This window comes from Mustela nivalis, assembly GCF_964662115.1.
Source record: "Mustela nivalis genome assembly, chromosome: 6".
Taxonomy (NCBI): domain Eukaryota; kingdom Metazoa; phylum Chordata; class Mammalia; order Carnivora; family Mustelidae; genus Mustela; species Mustela nivalis.
In genome coordinates this window covers 134637959-134652449 of record NC_139025.1, presented here as the reverse complement: position 1 = coordinate 134652449, position 14491 = coordinate 134637959, and the positions used below count along the sequence as shown (strand labels likewise).

At 35.2% G+C, this 14491-nt stretch overlaps 1 protein-coding gene across 1 annotated transcript in view; it reads left to right on the top strand.

Moving 5' to 3' along the window:
• LOC309867508 (myocyte-specific enhancer factor 2A-like) overlaps positions 1-14491 on the top strand; it is a gene marked incomplete at its 5' end in the record, with an annotated part of 98699 nt that overhangs the window by 24160 nt on the left and 60048 nt on the right. Inside the window, 1 exon segment of the mRNA XM_082736425.1 lies at positions 12045-12248. Coding sequence (XP_082592551.1) covers positions 12045-12248 — 204 coding nt within the window.

Genomic DNA, 14491 nt, shown 5'->3' with positions numbered 1-14491 from the left:
ACCTTAGCTTAGAGGTCCTTATCAGTTTGCAGCCTGCTAATGATCCCATCAAAGACTTTCTTCATTTCTCTTAGAGTATTTTTTATCATGAGCATTAAAAACAAAAAAAAAAAGTTTTTTAGAAGTTCTGTCTTTTTAGTTATGTTACTCACATATATTGTCTGCTTTTCCTCCATTAGACTCCCTTAGCATGTTAATTAGCATGTATTGCTGGTCTGATCAACATTTTTGTTAAATATGAGTAGTTTTGATGCTTCCCTTTTCTCTTCAAACTGTGTTTTTTTGCCATGAAGTTTGCCTTGTAAATTTTTTTGGAACCAGGCATGATGTCCTGGGAAAAGGAACTGCAATAAAAAGACCTTTAGTAATGTGGTGGTATGGTATGGGGAGAGGGGAAGTGTTCTGTAGTCTTCTGATTAGTTCTCAGTGTTTTAGTGAACCTGTGCCTGTGGCCTGTAAACTTTAAACCTGTTTCTCAATCCCTGCCCCCCATCTTTAGGTGGGACAGAATGGATAGAGGGGTTTAAAGGTGAATATTTCCCTTTGCTCATGTTAAAGGCTTGAGGGAGCTGGAGCTGGATATTTCCTTTTCCCTAGGTTACTTGGGCTCTGCTGTCATAGAATAGTTTGTCTTGAAGGCAGGCATTGTAAAGAACAGAATGTTCTGGTGTATTTCAAAATGATCACTTTTCCCATATTCCCTGCTTAGAAGCACAGAGGGATTTTTCACTGATCTTTACTGTGAGAACGTGAGAGGCATAAAACTCAAAAAAGTGTATACATGCACCCCAAAGCCCAAACCCTCCCCCCCCCCAAGAGTTTTTAACTTTTATATTTGTCTTCTCTGAGACTTCAGGAATTCCTCAATTACAGTTTAGGTTTTTTTTACCTTGGTATTTCTTTTTGTGATAGTTTCTGCTGTGGCTCTGGTATTTTATGATTTTCTGTATCTGCACATCTGTGTCCAATTTGGAGAGCAGAAATTACTCTGCGACCTCAGTAGTGGGGGATCTAAAAGAGTTGTTGATGTTCAGATTGCTCAGTTTGTTTACACACATAACATGGAGGGTAAATAACATGCTGGGTCAACCAGGAAATCAAAGAGGAAATGAAAAAATACATGGAAATAAATGAAAATGAAAGCACAATGGTCCAAAATCTTTAGGATTCAGCGAAAGCTGTTCTGAGAGGGAAGTTTGTAGCAGTGCAGGACTACCTGAAGAAACAAGAAAAATGCCAAATAAACAACCTAGCCTTACCCCTAAAAGAGGTAGGGGGAAAATAAAAGAACAAAGCCAGTAGAAGGAAGGAAATAATCTATCACAAAAAGAAATAAAATAGAGACTTCAAAAAGCAACAACAACAACAACCAAGAAAGATTAATGAAACTAATAGCTGGCTCTTTGAAGAGAGCAACAAAATTGATAACCCTTTAGCCAGACTCATGAAGAAAAAAGAATAATCAAATAAATGAAATCATAAATAAAGGAAGAGAAATAACAACTGACACCTCAAAAATGTAAAAGATTATAAGAGAATATTGTGAAAAATGGTATGCCAACAAAATTGGACAACCCGTAAGAAATAATTAAATTTCTAGAAACATACAACCTACCCAAACTGGAACAGGAAGAAAAACAAAAACAAAAACTGAACAGAATGATTATTAGCAATGAAATTAAATCAGTAATCAGAAACTCTTGACAAATAAAAACACAGGATCAGATGGCTTCACAGGTGAATTCTACAAAAGATTTAAAGAGTTAATACTTATCATTTTCAGAGTATTTTTTAAAACTAGAAGGGGAGAGAAGGCTTCCAAATTCATGCTATGAAGTCGACATTACCCTGATAACCAAAACAAAATAAAGGCACTACAAAGAAAGAAAAATAACAGGCCAATATCTCTGAATGAACATCGATGCAAAAATTCCTCAACAAGAAGATATTAGCAAACTGAATCCAACAATACATTTTAAAAAATCATTTACCATGATGAAGTGAGATTTATTTCAGGGATGCAAGAGGGGTTTGTATGGGTCATTATTCACAAATCAATTACTGTGACATACCACATTAATAAGAGAATGGTGGAAACCATCTGATTATCTCAATAGATGCAGAAAAAGCATTTGGCAAAGTACAACATCCATTCATGATACAAACATTCAACGAACTAGGTCTAGAGGGATCATACCTCAACATAATAAAAGCAGTATATGAAAAACTCATACCTAACCTCTTACTCAATGGTGAGAACCAGAGTTTTTCCTCTAAGACCAGGAATAAGACAGGAATGTCCATTCTCACTACTTTTATTCAAAAAGACATCTAAATTGGTAAGGAAGAGGTAAAGCTGTCACTCTTTGCAGATGGCATGGTGTACTGTATGTAAAAAACCCTAAAGACTCCACTAAAGAAACTCCAAGAACTGATAAATTCAGTCAGTCCTAGGATACAAGATTAATATACAGAAACCTGTTATATTTGTATACACAATAATGAAGTAGTAGAAACTACTAGAATACAGTCACACTTTAAATTACACCAAAAATAATAAAATACTTAGGAATAAATTCAACCAAGGAAGGGAAAGACTTCTACTTTGAAAACCATAAAACACTGATGAAAGAAATTTAAAAGTTACCCAAACAAATGTAAAGATACTTCTTGTTTATGGATTGGAAGAACAAAAATTTTTCAAATGTTCATACTACCAAAAGTAATCTAGAGATTTAATGCAATCCTTTTCAAAATACCAACATTTTTCACAGACCAGAACAAATAATCTTGTAATTTGTATGGAGCCACAAAATTCTCCAAATAGCCTAAGCAGTCTTGAGAAAAAACAGCAAAGCTGGAGATATCCAAATCTGGAATATCCAGATATTCCAGATTTCAAGATATACTGCAAAGCTGTGGTAATAAAAAACTGTGCTATTGGCACTAAAATAGACGTATAGATAATGGAACAGAATAGAGAGTCCAGAAAGAAACCCATGCTTATATGGTCAATGTGCAATAAGAGAGGCAAGAATCGACGATGGGGAGAAGACAGTCTCTTCAACAGATGGTGCTGGGAAAACTGGACAGCTACATGCAAAAGAATAAGGCTGGGCCACTGTCTGAAAACATACACAAAATTTAAATGGATTAAAGATCTAAATGTGAGACTCAAAACCATAAAATTCCTAAAAGAAAACACAGGCACTAATTTCTTTGAAATCAATTGTAGAAACAGTTTTCTAGATGTCTCCTAAGGGAAGGGAAACAAAAGTAAAAATAAACAATTGGGACTGTATCAGAATAAAAAGCTTTTGCATAGCAAAGGAAACTATGAACAAAACAAGGCAACCCACTGAATGGGACTTCTCCCATTTATTTACAAATAAATATTTAAATAAATATTCATATACTTAAAAATGAATATATTTGTAAATGATATATCCAACAGGGGGTTCATATCCAAAATATATAAAGGACTTAGATCTATACTATAAAAAACCAAACAATCTGATCAGAACATGAGGCAAAGGACCTGAATAGACATTTTTCCAAAGAAGACCTCCAGATGGCCAGCAGACACATGAACAACATCGCTAATTATCAGGATAATGCAAATCAAAACCACAATGAGAGATCACCTTAATAATCTGTCAGAATGGCTAGAATCAAAGAGACAAGAAATAACAAGTGTTAGTGAGGATGTGAAGAAAAAGGAACCCTTGTGCACTGTTGGTGGGAATGCAGATTGGTGCAGCCACTATGGAAAATAGTGTGGAAACTTCTCAAAAAATTAAAAATGAACTACTTTATGATCCAGGAATCACACTGCTGGATAATTTGCCCAAGGAAAACAAAACCACTAATTCACAAAAAAAATTTATATATCCCTATGTTTATTGCAGCATTATTTATAGTAGCCAAGATAAGGAAGCAAATCAAGTGTCCATTGACTGAAGAGTGGATAAAGAAGGTAAAGATAAAGAAGATATTGAGATAAAGATAAAGAAGATATTTAAAAAATTATATATAGTATATATATACACACATACATACATGCAGTGGAATATTATTCAGCCATAAAAAAGAATGTAGATGGACCTAAAGGGAAAAATGCTAAGTGAAATAAGGCATACAGAAACATAAATACTATATGATTTCACTCATATGTGGAATTTGAAAAACAAAACAAATGAATAAGAGACAAAATAGACAAATACAGAGAACAAACTGGTGGATGCCAGGAGGCAGGTGAGGTGGGTAGGAAATAGATGAAGGGGATTGAGAGTATACTTATACTGATGAACACGGAGTAATATTTAGGACTGTTAAATTAAAAAAAAAATTCAACAGTAAAGATAGACCGAAATACATAGCATGTAAGAATCTTTGCAGGCACTTGGGATCTTAAATATAGATGGTCTTTGAGATATGGTGTGCCACCCTTGTTAAATTCAGAGAATTATATGAGTCCCAGATTTGATAACAAAATCCAGAAAACTATTTAGGGTAAAACAAATTTGTCTCAATTTATAAAGGTAATGAGTGTTTTTTAGGTTAGGCTTTTAGTCCTATTTTGTTTTTCTTTATAGTGATGGTAGTACAGCAGTAAAATGATTTAAAATTTGTGTTTATTTTGGCTACATATCACTGAAATAGTGATACTTTAAGGATTATTAAAATTTGACAATAGTTAGAATAAAATATCTAATGTGTTTGATGTAATTTATAAACCCATTTCATGATGTATTCAAAATACTGAAGGGGAAGAATCTACAGCCAAGAATACTTTATCCATCAAGACTATCATTCAAGGGCACCTGGGTGGCTCAGGGGGTTAAGCCTCTGCCTTCGGCTCTGGTCATGATCTCAGGGTCCTGGGATTGAGTCTCGCATTGGGCTCTCTGCTCAGCAGGGAGCCTGCTTCCTCCTCTCTTGCTCTGTCTGCCTCTCTGCCTCCTTGTGATCTCTGTCTGTCAAATAAATAAAATTTTAAAAGAAAAAGATTATCATTCAAGATACCATTTTACCTTTAAGTGGGAAGAGTTTCCCAGACAAAAGTGAAGATTCATGACCCCCCTAAACCAGCCCTGCAAGAAATATTAAAAGGTACTCTTAAGTGCAAAAGAGAGACCAAAAGTGAGAGAGGATAAGAAAGGATGGGGGGAATTCTTAGTAATCAAGGTAATGAGGGCTGCATAAATCCTGATTCACTCAACATAATTTCCAAAAATAATCCACACAGAAAAGCATGAAGAACAAATACAATTGTATGAAACCTACAACTTTGGTGCAACTAGAAAGCAAATGATGTCCAAATTTGTTTTAGCTTTAGGGAAATATTACCAACTTACAGTGTGCTATTTTTTCTTTAACTTCTGCAGGTCTTTCACATGAGCAAGCATACTTAAGGAAAAACAGTGTGGAAGGGAGAAGAGACTTTGTGAATATCTAAAGTTGATTTGAAATCATTACTAAAAAAGGGAAGTCTATTCTAATAAGTACAAAAATTCTGAAAAATACTACTTGTAGGTCAAACAGACCAGCGGTAAAGGACTTAAAATTTATGTGATATTTAAGGAAGTGGTCTTGGGAGGGTAACTGTTTGGGGGCTTTTATAAAGGAAGACAGAGGTAATCATTTGGAAAATGTTTTTTGAATGGAAAAGAAGGGAAGAGATAATGAAATCCTTCAAGATAAATTTTTTTAAAAAGTACAAAAAAAGATATTGAATGATATCAGAACTCCTCTCCCTCCTGCTGCTCCCTTAAAAAAAAGCTTCCATTAAAGAGACCATACTGAATGATCCATCCTCCCACTGCCAGTACTTTCCATTGCAATTCATTGAGGCCAGTAATTTTCATGTATACAATCTACTATAAAGAAGAAAACAGATGATATATAGCTGTTCAGGTGATGAAGTTGTTGTCCCCAAACAATGGAAAAGTGGAAAAAAACCTGTAAAATGATAACTCCAAGCTGAAACCATTCTCCATAAATAAGTGTTTAGAAATGTGACCGATGAAAAAAATCATTATTCAGAATTTGGAAATACTAAGAATAGATTTCGATTTTTTCCAAAGGTATAGATGAAACAAAGTGATTAAATTGCATAAAGAAAAATAAAAAGATAACATTATATCAAAACAAAGGTTAAATTACACAGTGACCACAGAAGACTAGATTCAAGTGAAATCTTAAAAAGATTACTGAAGGATAGCAGGAGATAACTAAGTGAATGGAAATGAGATAAGATTGTTCAGGGGGTTAGGGAGAAGGTGTTTGAAAAGGGAGGTAGATTAGAGAGGTCCAGCTTACATATAATTCCTTGGAGCATCTCACTGTGCCTGCAAGTTCAGAGAATATTGGGAACATGTCAGATGGACACAGAAGATAGCATAGTGGATCTCTCATTGGTAAAATCAAAAACAATTTAAACATCAAAAGAAAAAAGGTAATGATTATAATGCATTGAATAAGGTAGCCTATAAGTTGATATGGACATGAATGAGTAAATGCATACATGGAGGAAAAGCAAACTGTCTTATAAAATGCAATTAGTAGTAAATGTAGATATAATGTATTATGAAATTAGAAAATCCCTATTTGACAACCACCATAGTAATTTTTAGGCAAGAATCATGAATGGATTAATGGATCAGTTAAACTTTGATAAATATGATATTTACATAGAAATTTTATCAAATACTTACTAATTACAAGGGGGAAAATAGTAACTTTATAAGGGAAAAATCTTGACAGACTCTATCTTAACCAAGTTAACACTACCAGTTGGGACAAATAGATGTCATGTGGATTTTCATGAGAGAGATTGTGGACAGAACATCACTTCTAAGTTGTTCCTACCAAAAACATAGTCTAAAGGTAATCAGAAAGAAACATTAGACAAAGTCAAATTGAGAGATATATGACAATATAAATATAGCCTGTATTCTGCACAAGTACGAAGGTCCTGAAAGACAAAGACTGAGGAAATATTTCAGATTAAAGAGGTTGCAGTTTTCAGAAAGCAACAGCTAATTCTGGATTGGATCCTGCACTAGCAGGGGGAAAAAGGAAATTGGGAATAATTGAGAAATTTGAATAAGGTTTGTAGATTATAGTGCTATATCCTTGTTTTCTGATTTTGATAATTGTGTTTTTCTTTGTTTTTAAGAAAATATTTAGGGGCAAAGGGACCGTATAACTTCTACTTTAGTTTGTCCAAAGGAGTCAGGAAAAAAAGTGTGTGTGTGTGTGTCTTTTATTTAGGGAAGGCAGTCATGGTAAAATGTTAACAGTTGGGGAGTTTGGTTGAAGATAAATGAAAAATGTGGAATATAAAGTTAATTTTATGTTACTAATTTCATATAAGCTGCTAGCAGTAAACCAGTGTTTTAGACTAAATGCTATAGATAAAATGAAAAAAGACTTTATTTATGAAAGTTGAAAGCGAAATATTAATATTTCTAGTTTTCAATGTTATGTCTTTGGGGTCATCCTTGAAATATAAGTGTGTTCTTGTACACATTTTTCTAATTACTGGGAAAGCTCTTTTAGACCTGTAGTTGAAAGACCCACGGATCCCCTTACCCAAGAATTCAACACTGCCACAGGATGCAAACAGCAAGAGGCTGTCTTTTTTCCATTGGACATTCTTTCCTGCTTTGTCGAAGATTAGTTGACCATAGATTTGAGGGTCTATTTCTGGGCTCTCTATTCTGTTCCATTGATCTATGTGTCTGTTTTTGTGCCAGTACCATGCTGTCTTGATGATGACAGCTTTGTAATAGAGCTTGAAGTCCGGAATTGTGATGCCACCAACTTTGGCTTTCTTTTTCAATATCCCTTTGGCTATTCGAGGTCTTTTCTGGTTCCATATAAATTTTAGCATTATTTGTTCCATTTCTTTGAAAAAGATGGATGGTACTTTGATAGGAATTGCATTAAATCTGTAGATTGCTTTAGGTAGCATAGACATTTTCACAATATTTATTCTTCCAATCCAGGAGCATGGAACATTTTTCCATTTCTTTGTGTCTTCCTCAATTTCTTTCATGAGTACTTTATAGTTTTCTGAGTATAGATTCTGTGTCTCTTTGGTTAGGTTTATTCCTAGTTATCTTATGGTGCTGGGAAAATTGGACAGCCACATGCAGAAAAATGAAAGTGGACCATTTCCTTACACCACACACAAAAATAGACTCAAAATGGATGAAGGACCTCAATGTGCGAAAGGAATCCATCAAAATCCTTGAGGAGAACATGGGCAGCAACCTCTTTGACCTCTGCCGCAGCAACATCTTCCTAGGAACAATGCAAAAGGCAAGGGAAGCAAGGGAAAAAATGAACTATTGGGATTTCATCAAGATCAAAATCTTTTGCACAGCAAAGGAAACAGTTAACAAAATCAAAAGACAACTGACAGAATGGGAGAAGATATTTGCAAACGACATATCAGATAAAGGACTAGTGTCCAGAATCTATAAAGAACTTAGCAAACTCAACACCCAAAGAACAAATAATCCAATCAAGAAATGGGCAGAGGACATGAACAGACATTTCTGTAAAGAAGACATCCAGATGGCCAACAGACACATGAAAAAGTGCTCCATATCACTCGGCATCAGGGAAATACAAATCAAAACCACAATGAGATATCACCTCACACCAGTCAGAATGGCTAAAATCAACAAGTCAGGAAATGACAGATGCTGGCGAGGATGCGGAGAAAGGGGAAACCCTCCTACACTGTTGGTGGGAATGCAAGCTGGTGCAGCCACTCTGGAAAACAGCATGGAGGTTCCTCAAAATGTTGAAAATAGAACTGCCCTATGACCCAGCAATTGCACTATTGGGTATTTACCCTAAAGATACAAATGTAGTGATCCAAAGGGGCACATGCACCCGAATGTTTATAGCAGCAATGTCCACAATAGCCAAACTATGGAAAGAACCTAGATGTCCATCAACAGATGAATGGATCAAGAAGATGTGGTATATAAACACAATGGAATACTATGCAGCCATCAAAAGAAATGAAATCTTGCCATTTGCAACAACATGGATGGAACTAGAGCGTATCATGCTTAGCGAAATAAGTCAAGCAGAGAAAGACAACTATCATATGATCTCCCTGATATGAGGAAGTGGTGATGCAACATGGAGGCTTAAGTGGGTAGGAGAAGAATAAATGAAACAAGATGGGATTGGGAGGGAGACAAACCATAAGTGACTCTTAATCTCACAAAACAAACTGAGGGTTGCTGGGCGGAGGGGGCTTGGGAGAAGGGGGTGGGATTATGGACATTGGGGAGGGTATGTGCTTTGGTGAGTGCTGTGAAGTGTGTAAACCTGGTGATTCACAGACCTGTACCCCTGGGGATAAAAATATATGTTTATAAAAAATAAAAAATTTAAAAAAAAAGATAAAACTCTGAATAAAATGAATGAGCTCATTGTGCTTCCAATAATAAAGATTGGATGGAGAGGGGGGTGCAAGTTAGTTAGTTATTATAGCTAAGGAGCTTTTACTTAGATAAGTAAAAAAAAAAAAAAAAAATCACAAAGTATGAAATGGCCAAAAGATGGGCAATATAGAGAAAGCAAATCCCAAATGACAACAAATATAAGAAAAATATATCTAACAATTACTAGTTAGGAAATGCATATTAAAGAAATGAGATTTTTATTTTACATCTATCATACGAACAAAACAGTTGTAACATTTATATGAAAAAATTATGAAAGAGTCCATTAGTATACCATTTGACATAGAGGCATATCCACAAGGTGTGGTTGAATGACTAAAATAAAATAAAGAGTATTGATAGAGTCCCTGTTTTATCAAATGCTGACAAAATCCCTTATTATGTATACATGTATATATGAATATGGTTATATGATCTTGCATAAAAATGTGGAATGAAAAATACTAAGTGAAAAACACTGGTTAAGGGGTTTATTTTGGTTCAGTGGAAAGTAGGGAGGCAAGTATAAAACACTATTTCCATATATATATGCACTTATATAAAATATATATTTGTGTATTTATATTGTAAGGATTTTTTTTAAAGATTAATTAATAATAGATTTACTTTCACAAGGTGAGGAAAGCAACCATTAGACACATGTAGTGTTAAGAGTGTTCCACAAGGAGGGAAAATAGAAAAGTTCCCAGGGAGGAAAGTAGCTGGTGGTTAAGGAAGACACACACACATGCACATAAGCACACACACAAACACATGAATGAGGCTTACTGGATGTAAAGGAGAGTGATGGGAAATAACTTCAGAGAGATAGTTTGAAGCCAGATAATTTATTTTGTTTACTTAATGAGTTTGGATATTACTTCCAGTGCAGAAAAAAAGCTCTAAACTTCTACTTAAATAATTGGATGTATGTTTTAAAAATATCACTTGGTTATCCAAAGGATACGAGCATAGTCATTTGAAGGGCACATGCATCTCAGTGAGGGAAGAAAGGACCTGAGAATAGACTGTAACAAAGGGGTGAGGTAAGGGGACTGCAGGACTGGATGCAGGTTAAAGAATTTCTGGAGAGAGGATACAAAGCAGGAGAGCTAGATAGGAGGCAAAGTGGAATACAAGAAATTGAGATTTTGGAGGTGATGTTGATGAAGTTCTAGAACCTAGATGAGGTTCGGTGGGCTGAGGTCTGGTGCCGATGACCAAGAAAGAATTCTTGAGACATCTTTGGTGCAGAATGGTGGTTTATTAAAGCACAAGGACAGGACCTGTGGGCAGGAAGAGCTGCTGCCCTGGGTTGTGGGGATGGCAGGTTATATACCCTGTGGTTGGGGGAAGGTGAGGGGGAGGAAGGTTTCAATGGAGTTTTCATATGCTAAGGAGGGCCTATAAGGTGCCAGGATGTCCCAGGCCTACCTGAGGCCTTGCCCTGGCGACTTGATCAATGTTGTCTTTAGACCAGCCATTAACATTAAGATAGTTGGGAGACTTTTTGGTGGGGTGTCACAATCCTGCTCTCAATCGTCTTTGTTAGTGAGATTTAGGACATTTGGAAGCCAAGGGAGACTCCTGTCTAGCAGGATTGTGAGCTCTGCAAATTAACCATTTGCTTATTGTTCATGCAGTCAGGGCTGCCTGAGGGATGCTACACATATACTGAGCGGGAGCAGATGGAGAGGGGGGTGCAAGGCGCCAGCTTTTGCTTTGTCTTCAGCCAGCCTCATGCTCCCTCATCAATGTGATTATTGGTGGTGGCAGAGTTAAAGGTGTGACAGTAGGAGTGGGTGTTTAACATAGGGTGGATGTGGATCATTTGGAGGTTGGGGATGTTTTTGCAACGATTTTTTTTTTTTTAACTGGGATACTGAAATCACCAGTTATACAAGTAGGGCTGGAAAGGGAAGTACCAGGTGAAAGATATCAGTACATGAGGGGGTCACATGGTGCCCTTCAAGAGGACAGTTATTGAGTGGTTTAAGTTTCATGGTGTGAGCTTCAAAATACCTGGGGCTTTTGAAGGGGAAGGAAGGAAAAATAACTTGTAAGATAGAATACGGAGCAAAAAGGACTTATTTATCTTTCCCGCTCTTGAGCATAGATGTAATATTTAAAATAGACCAACAAATATTGGTCTCTGTTTGAGAGGACTTCAGGTGACAGGTTTCAGTTGGAAACTGGAAGAATATTCAAAGAAAAATTTGAGGACACTGGGGAATTTGTTGACCCTAGACTGTGAATTTTACACTGGATGATAAGGGCCCAGTGGTCAACTGTGTCCTCTTGTTTTTTGCGTTCTGCAGCAGACTGGCAGCCAGGGATAAAGGAAAACTTCCTCAGGAGAGTGCTTTCTGAGGAATTAGAAGTTAAACGTGGAACACTAGTCTTGCGGCAGATGGGGGAGTAAGAGGCTCATGTGGAACGTGAGGCTACCAACCTTTTTCAGCTGTGGAATCTGACTCAGGATTAAAAGAGGCCTCATCTTTAGGTAGCCTGTATTCAAGTACTGCTAATGCTTTTACTAAAAATATACCTTTTTTTTCTTTGATCGTCTAGGTTACTTTTACAAAGAGAAAGTTTGGATTAATGAAGAAAGCCTATGAACTTAGTGTGCTCTGTGACTGTGAAATAGCATTCATCATTTTCAACAGCTCTAACAAAATGTTTCAGTATGCCAGCACTGACATGGACAAAGTTCTTCTCAAGTATACAGAATATAATGAACCTCATGAAAGCAGAACCAACTCGGATATTGTTGAGGTAACACATATATCTAGTAATGCCTGAATTGCAGACATGATTATTTCTTCCCTTTAGTAACTTTTAACTGTCAGATTGCTTCACATCCACATTTCAAATCCGTTGTATATATATATAAAATACATAAAAATATTTAAAAACATATATTTTATTATATATATATAAAATTTTTTTTTCTCCAAATCATTTCCTGGGATGATCTGATTATTGTATAATAATGTATATATATTTTTTATCCCAATCATTTGTTACAGGGATCTGATTATTGCTCTGTCCTGACCCACTTAGGCTATATACATATCCTGTTTATTGAGACAAAATTAGGCTATTGTACTGTGTAGAGCAGTATAATACAGCATTTTATCTATGATTATTTTGTATGCATTTTAAAGTTAATATTATAAGAATCTATATCACTTGGGATAGTATGAAGTTACACTGTTAATATGCTTTAATCATTTCGTTGCATCAGTGACTACCCACCATTTTAAACACTAATGAAATGGAAGAAAATGACAAAAATAATACTTCTATTTTGTGAATATTATTTTAGTTGTGGGGTGGGGAGAGATTCTTCACTTTTTTTCCCCTCCTTATCTGTTGTCCTTCAGTATTTCTAATAATTCTGCCAACCTAATTAAAGTGAAAATAAAAGGAATTTATTTGGAATTATTTCCATCTTACTCAGAAATAGGTTTTAAAGCAAAACCTTCAAAAAGGAGAATCTGTATGCCTTCCCCTATAATTCTTTTCTGCTGTAAAATATTTTTATAAAAGATAATTTTCCATTTATATTTCTAATGACATTTTAAATTAGCTTAATACTTTTGTCTTTTTTGTTTACATTTAGAGATTCTGTTTCATTTTTATTCAAAAAAGGAAATTTTTTCCCCTACTACTTCAAAAGTTACATACTTTGGCTTAGTTTTTATATTAGAAGACTATTTCAGTAAATTAGGGATTTCCTTGTGAAAATACTAAAACCGTGTGAAACGATGCGGAATTAACCACAAAGGAAGAAATGAAATCCTAATGTAGATTTTATATGAGTAATTAAAATTAAGATAAAGATTCTTTAACTATTGTAGTGTACAGGAAGCTAATTTACCTGTCTCCACTGATGAAATGCATTTTAAATTTCCTCTATACCCTATTACTCTACTGCAACCATTCATTTTTGGACAGTAATTGATTTAGTTTGTTACTGCGGGGGAAAAAAAATCTGCTACTTATAGTTAAAAAAAACCTCTGTTACTTTTTAGCAGTTAATCAGTTGTTTGCAGTGAGAAGTAAAAGCATCTTCTATTACAGCTACAACTCATCTCTGTTGCTTGTTCCCCACAGTTTTATTTAAATGGCTCTTTGCTATGAACATCCCCTGAAATGTGTATGAAGTGTTCGATTTTGCTTTTGTGGTTCACTTCAGTTAAACAACATGGTTACGTAGCCAAACCCCTTAATGCAGTTGTGATTGTATCAATTTTAAGTTACTTTATATTAGCATTTATGGTATATCTTAATCACTTATGTGCGGTATAAATTAGACCCTTTCCCTATTAAACCATAATTCACTTTGAATTATGATTTTGTAAATTATGAGATCATTATTCAGGTAATCTTTTATCAGAGACTTCATAACTGGATTCCCTTGAAATGGAGAATATCCCTGGTGCGTTTAATTTAAAATGACATCTTATTTTAAAAATCTTTGTATCTTATCAAACGCTCCACTGCCTAAGTCAAAGAAATAGAGTTGACTTTAATAATGTCAACAAATAGATAATTCAAGCTAGTTTCATTGTAGAAGGCAACCACCTCCTTAACCCTAACTACTCTGCTCTTTCATTGCAGCAGTTGTTGTTCTTGGCCCCTGGAAGTTGAGGGTACTTCGCACAGCCTAAAGTTTACTTCCTTAGAGAACATGAAGAATATAGTCTGATTTAATCCTCACAGAATTTTCAAACTGCCTCAGTCTTCATCTCTGTTGTGGTCAGCAATCAAAGTGTAAGAGAGTAAATCCCAAACATGTTTTAGCAGTCTCCTATATTACAGTTTACTTTAGTGTGAAGGGAAACTTCGCAGGTCAATTATCAATTGGGAGTTGAATGTTTTCTTTTTAAGTGAATTTCTTAGATACAAGTGAACATGAATATTATGTGGAGTTCTGAATTATATAAATACAGTGGGTAGAAGACATATTGGCTTATAAGGGATAAATTTGTTGGTAGGATAAATTATAAGGC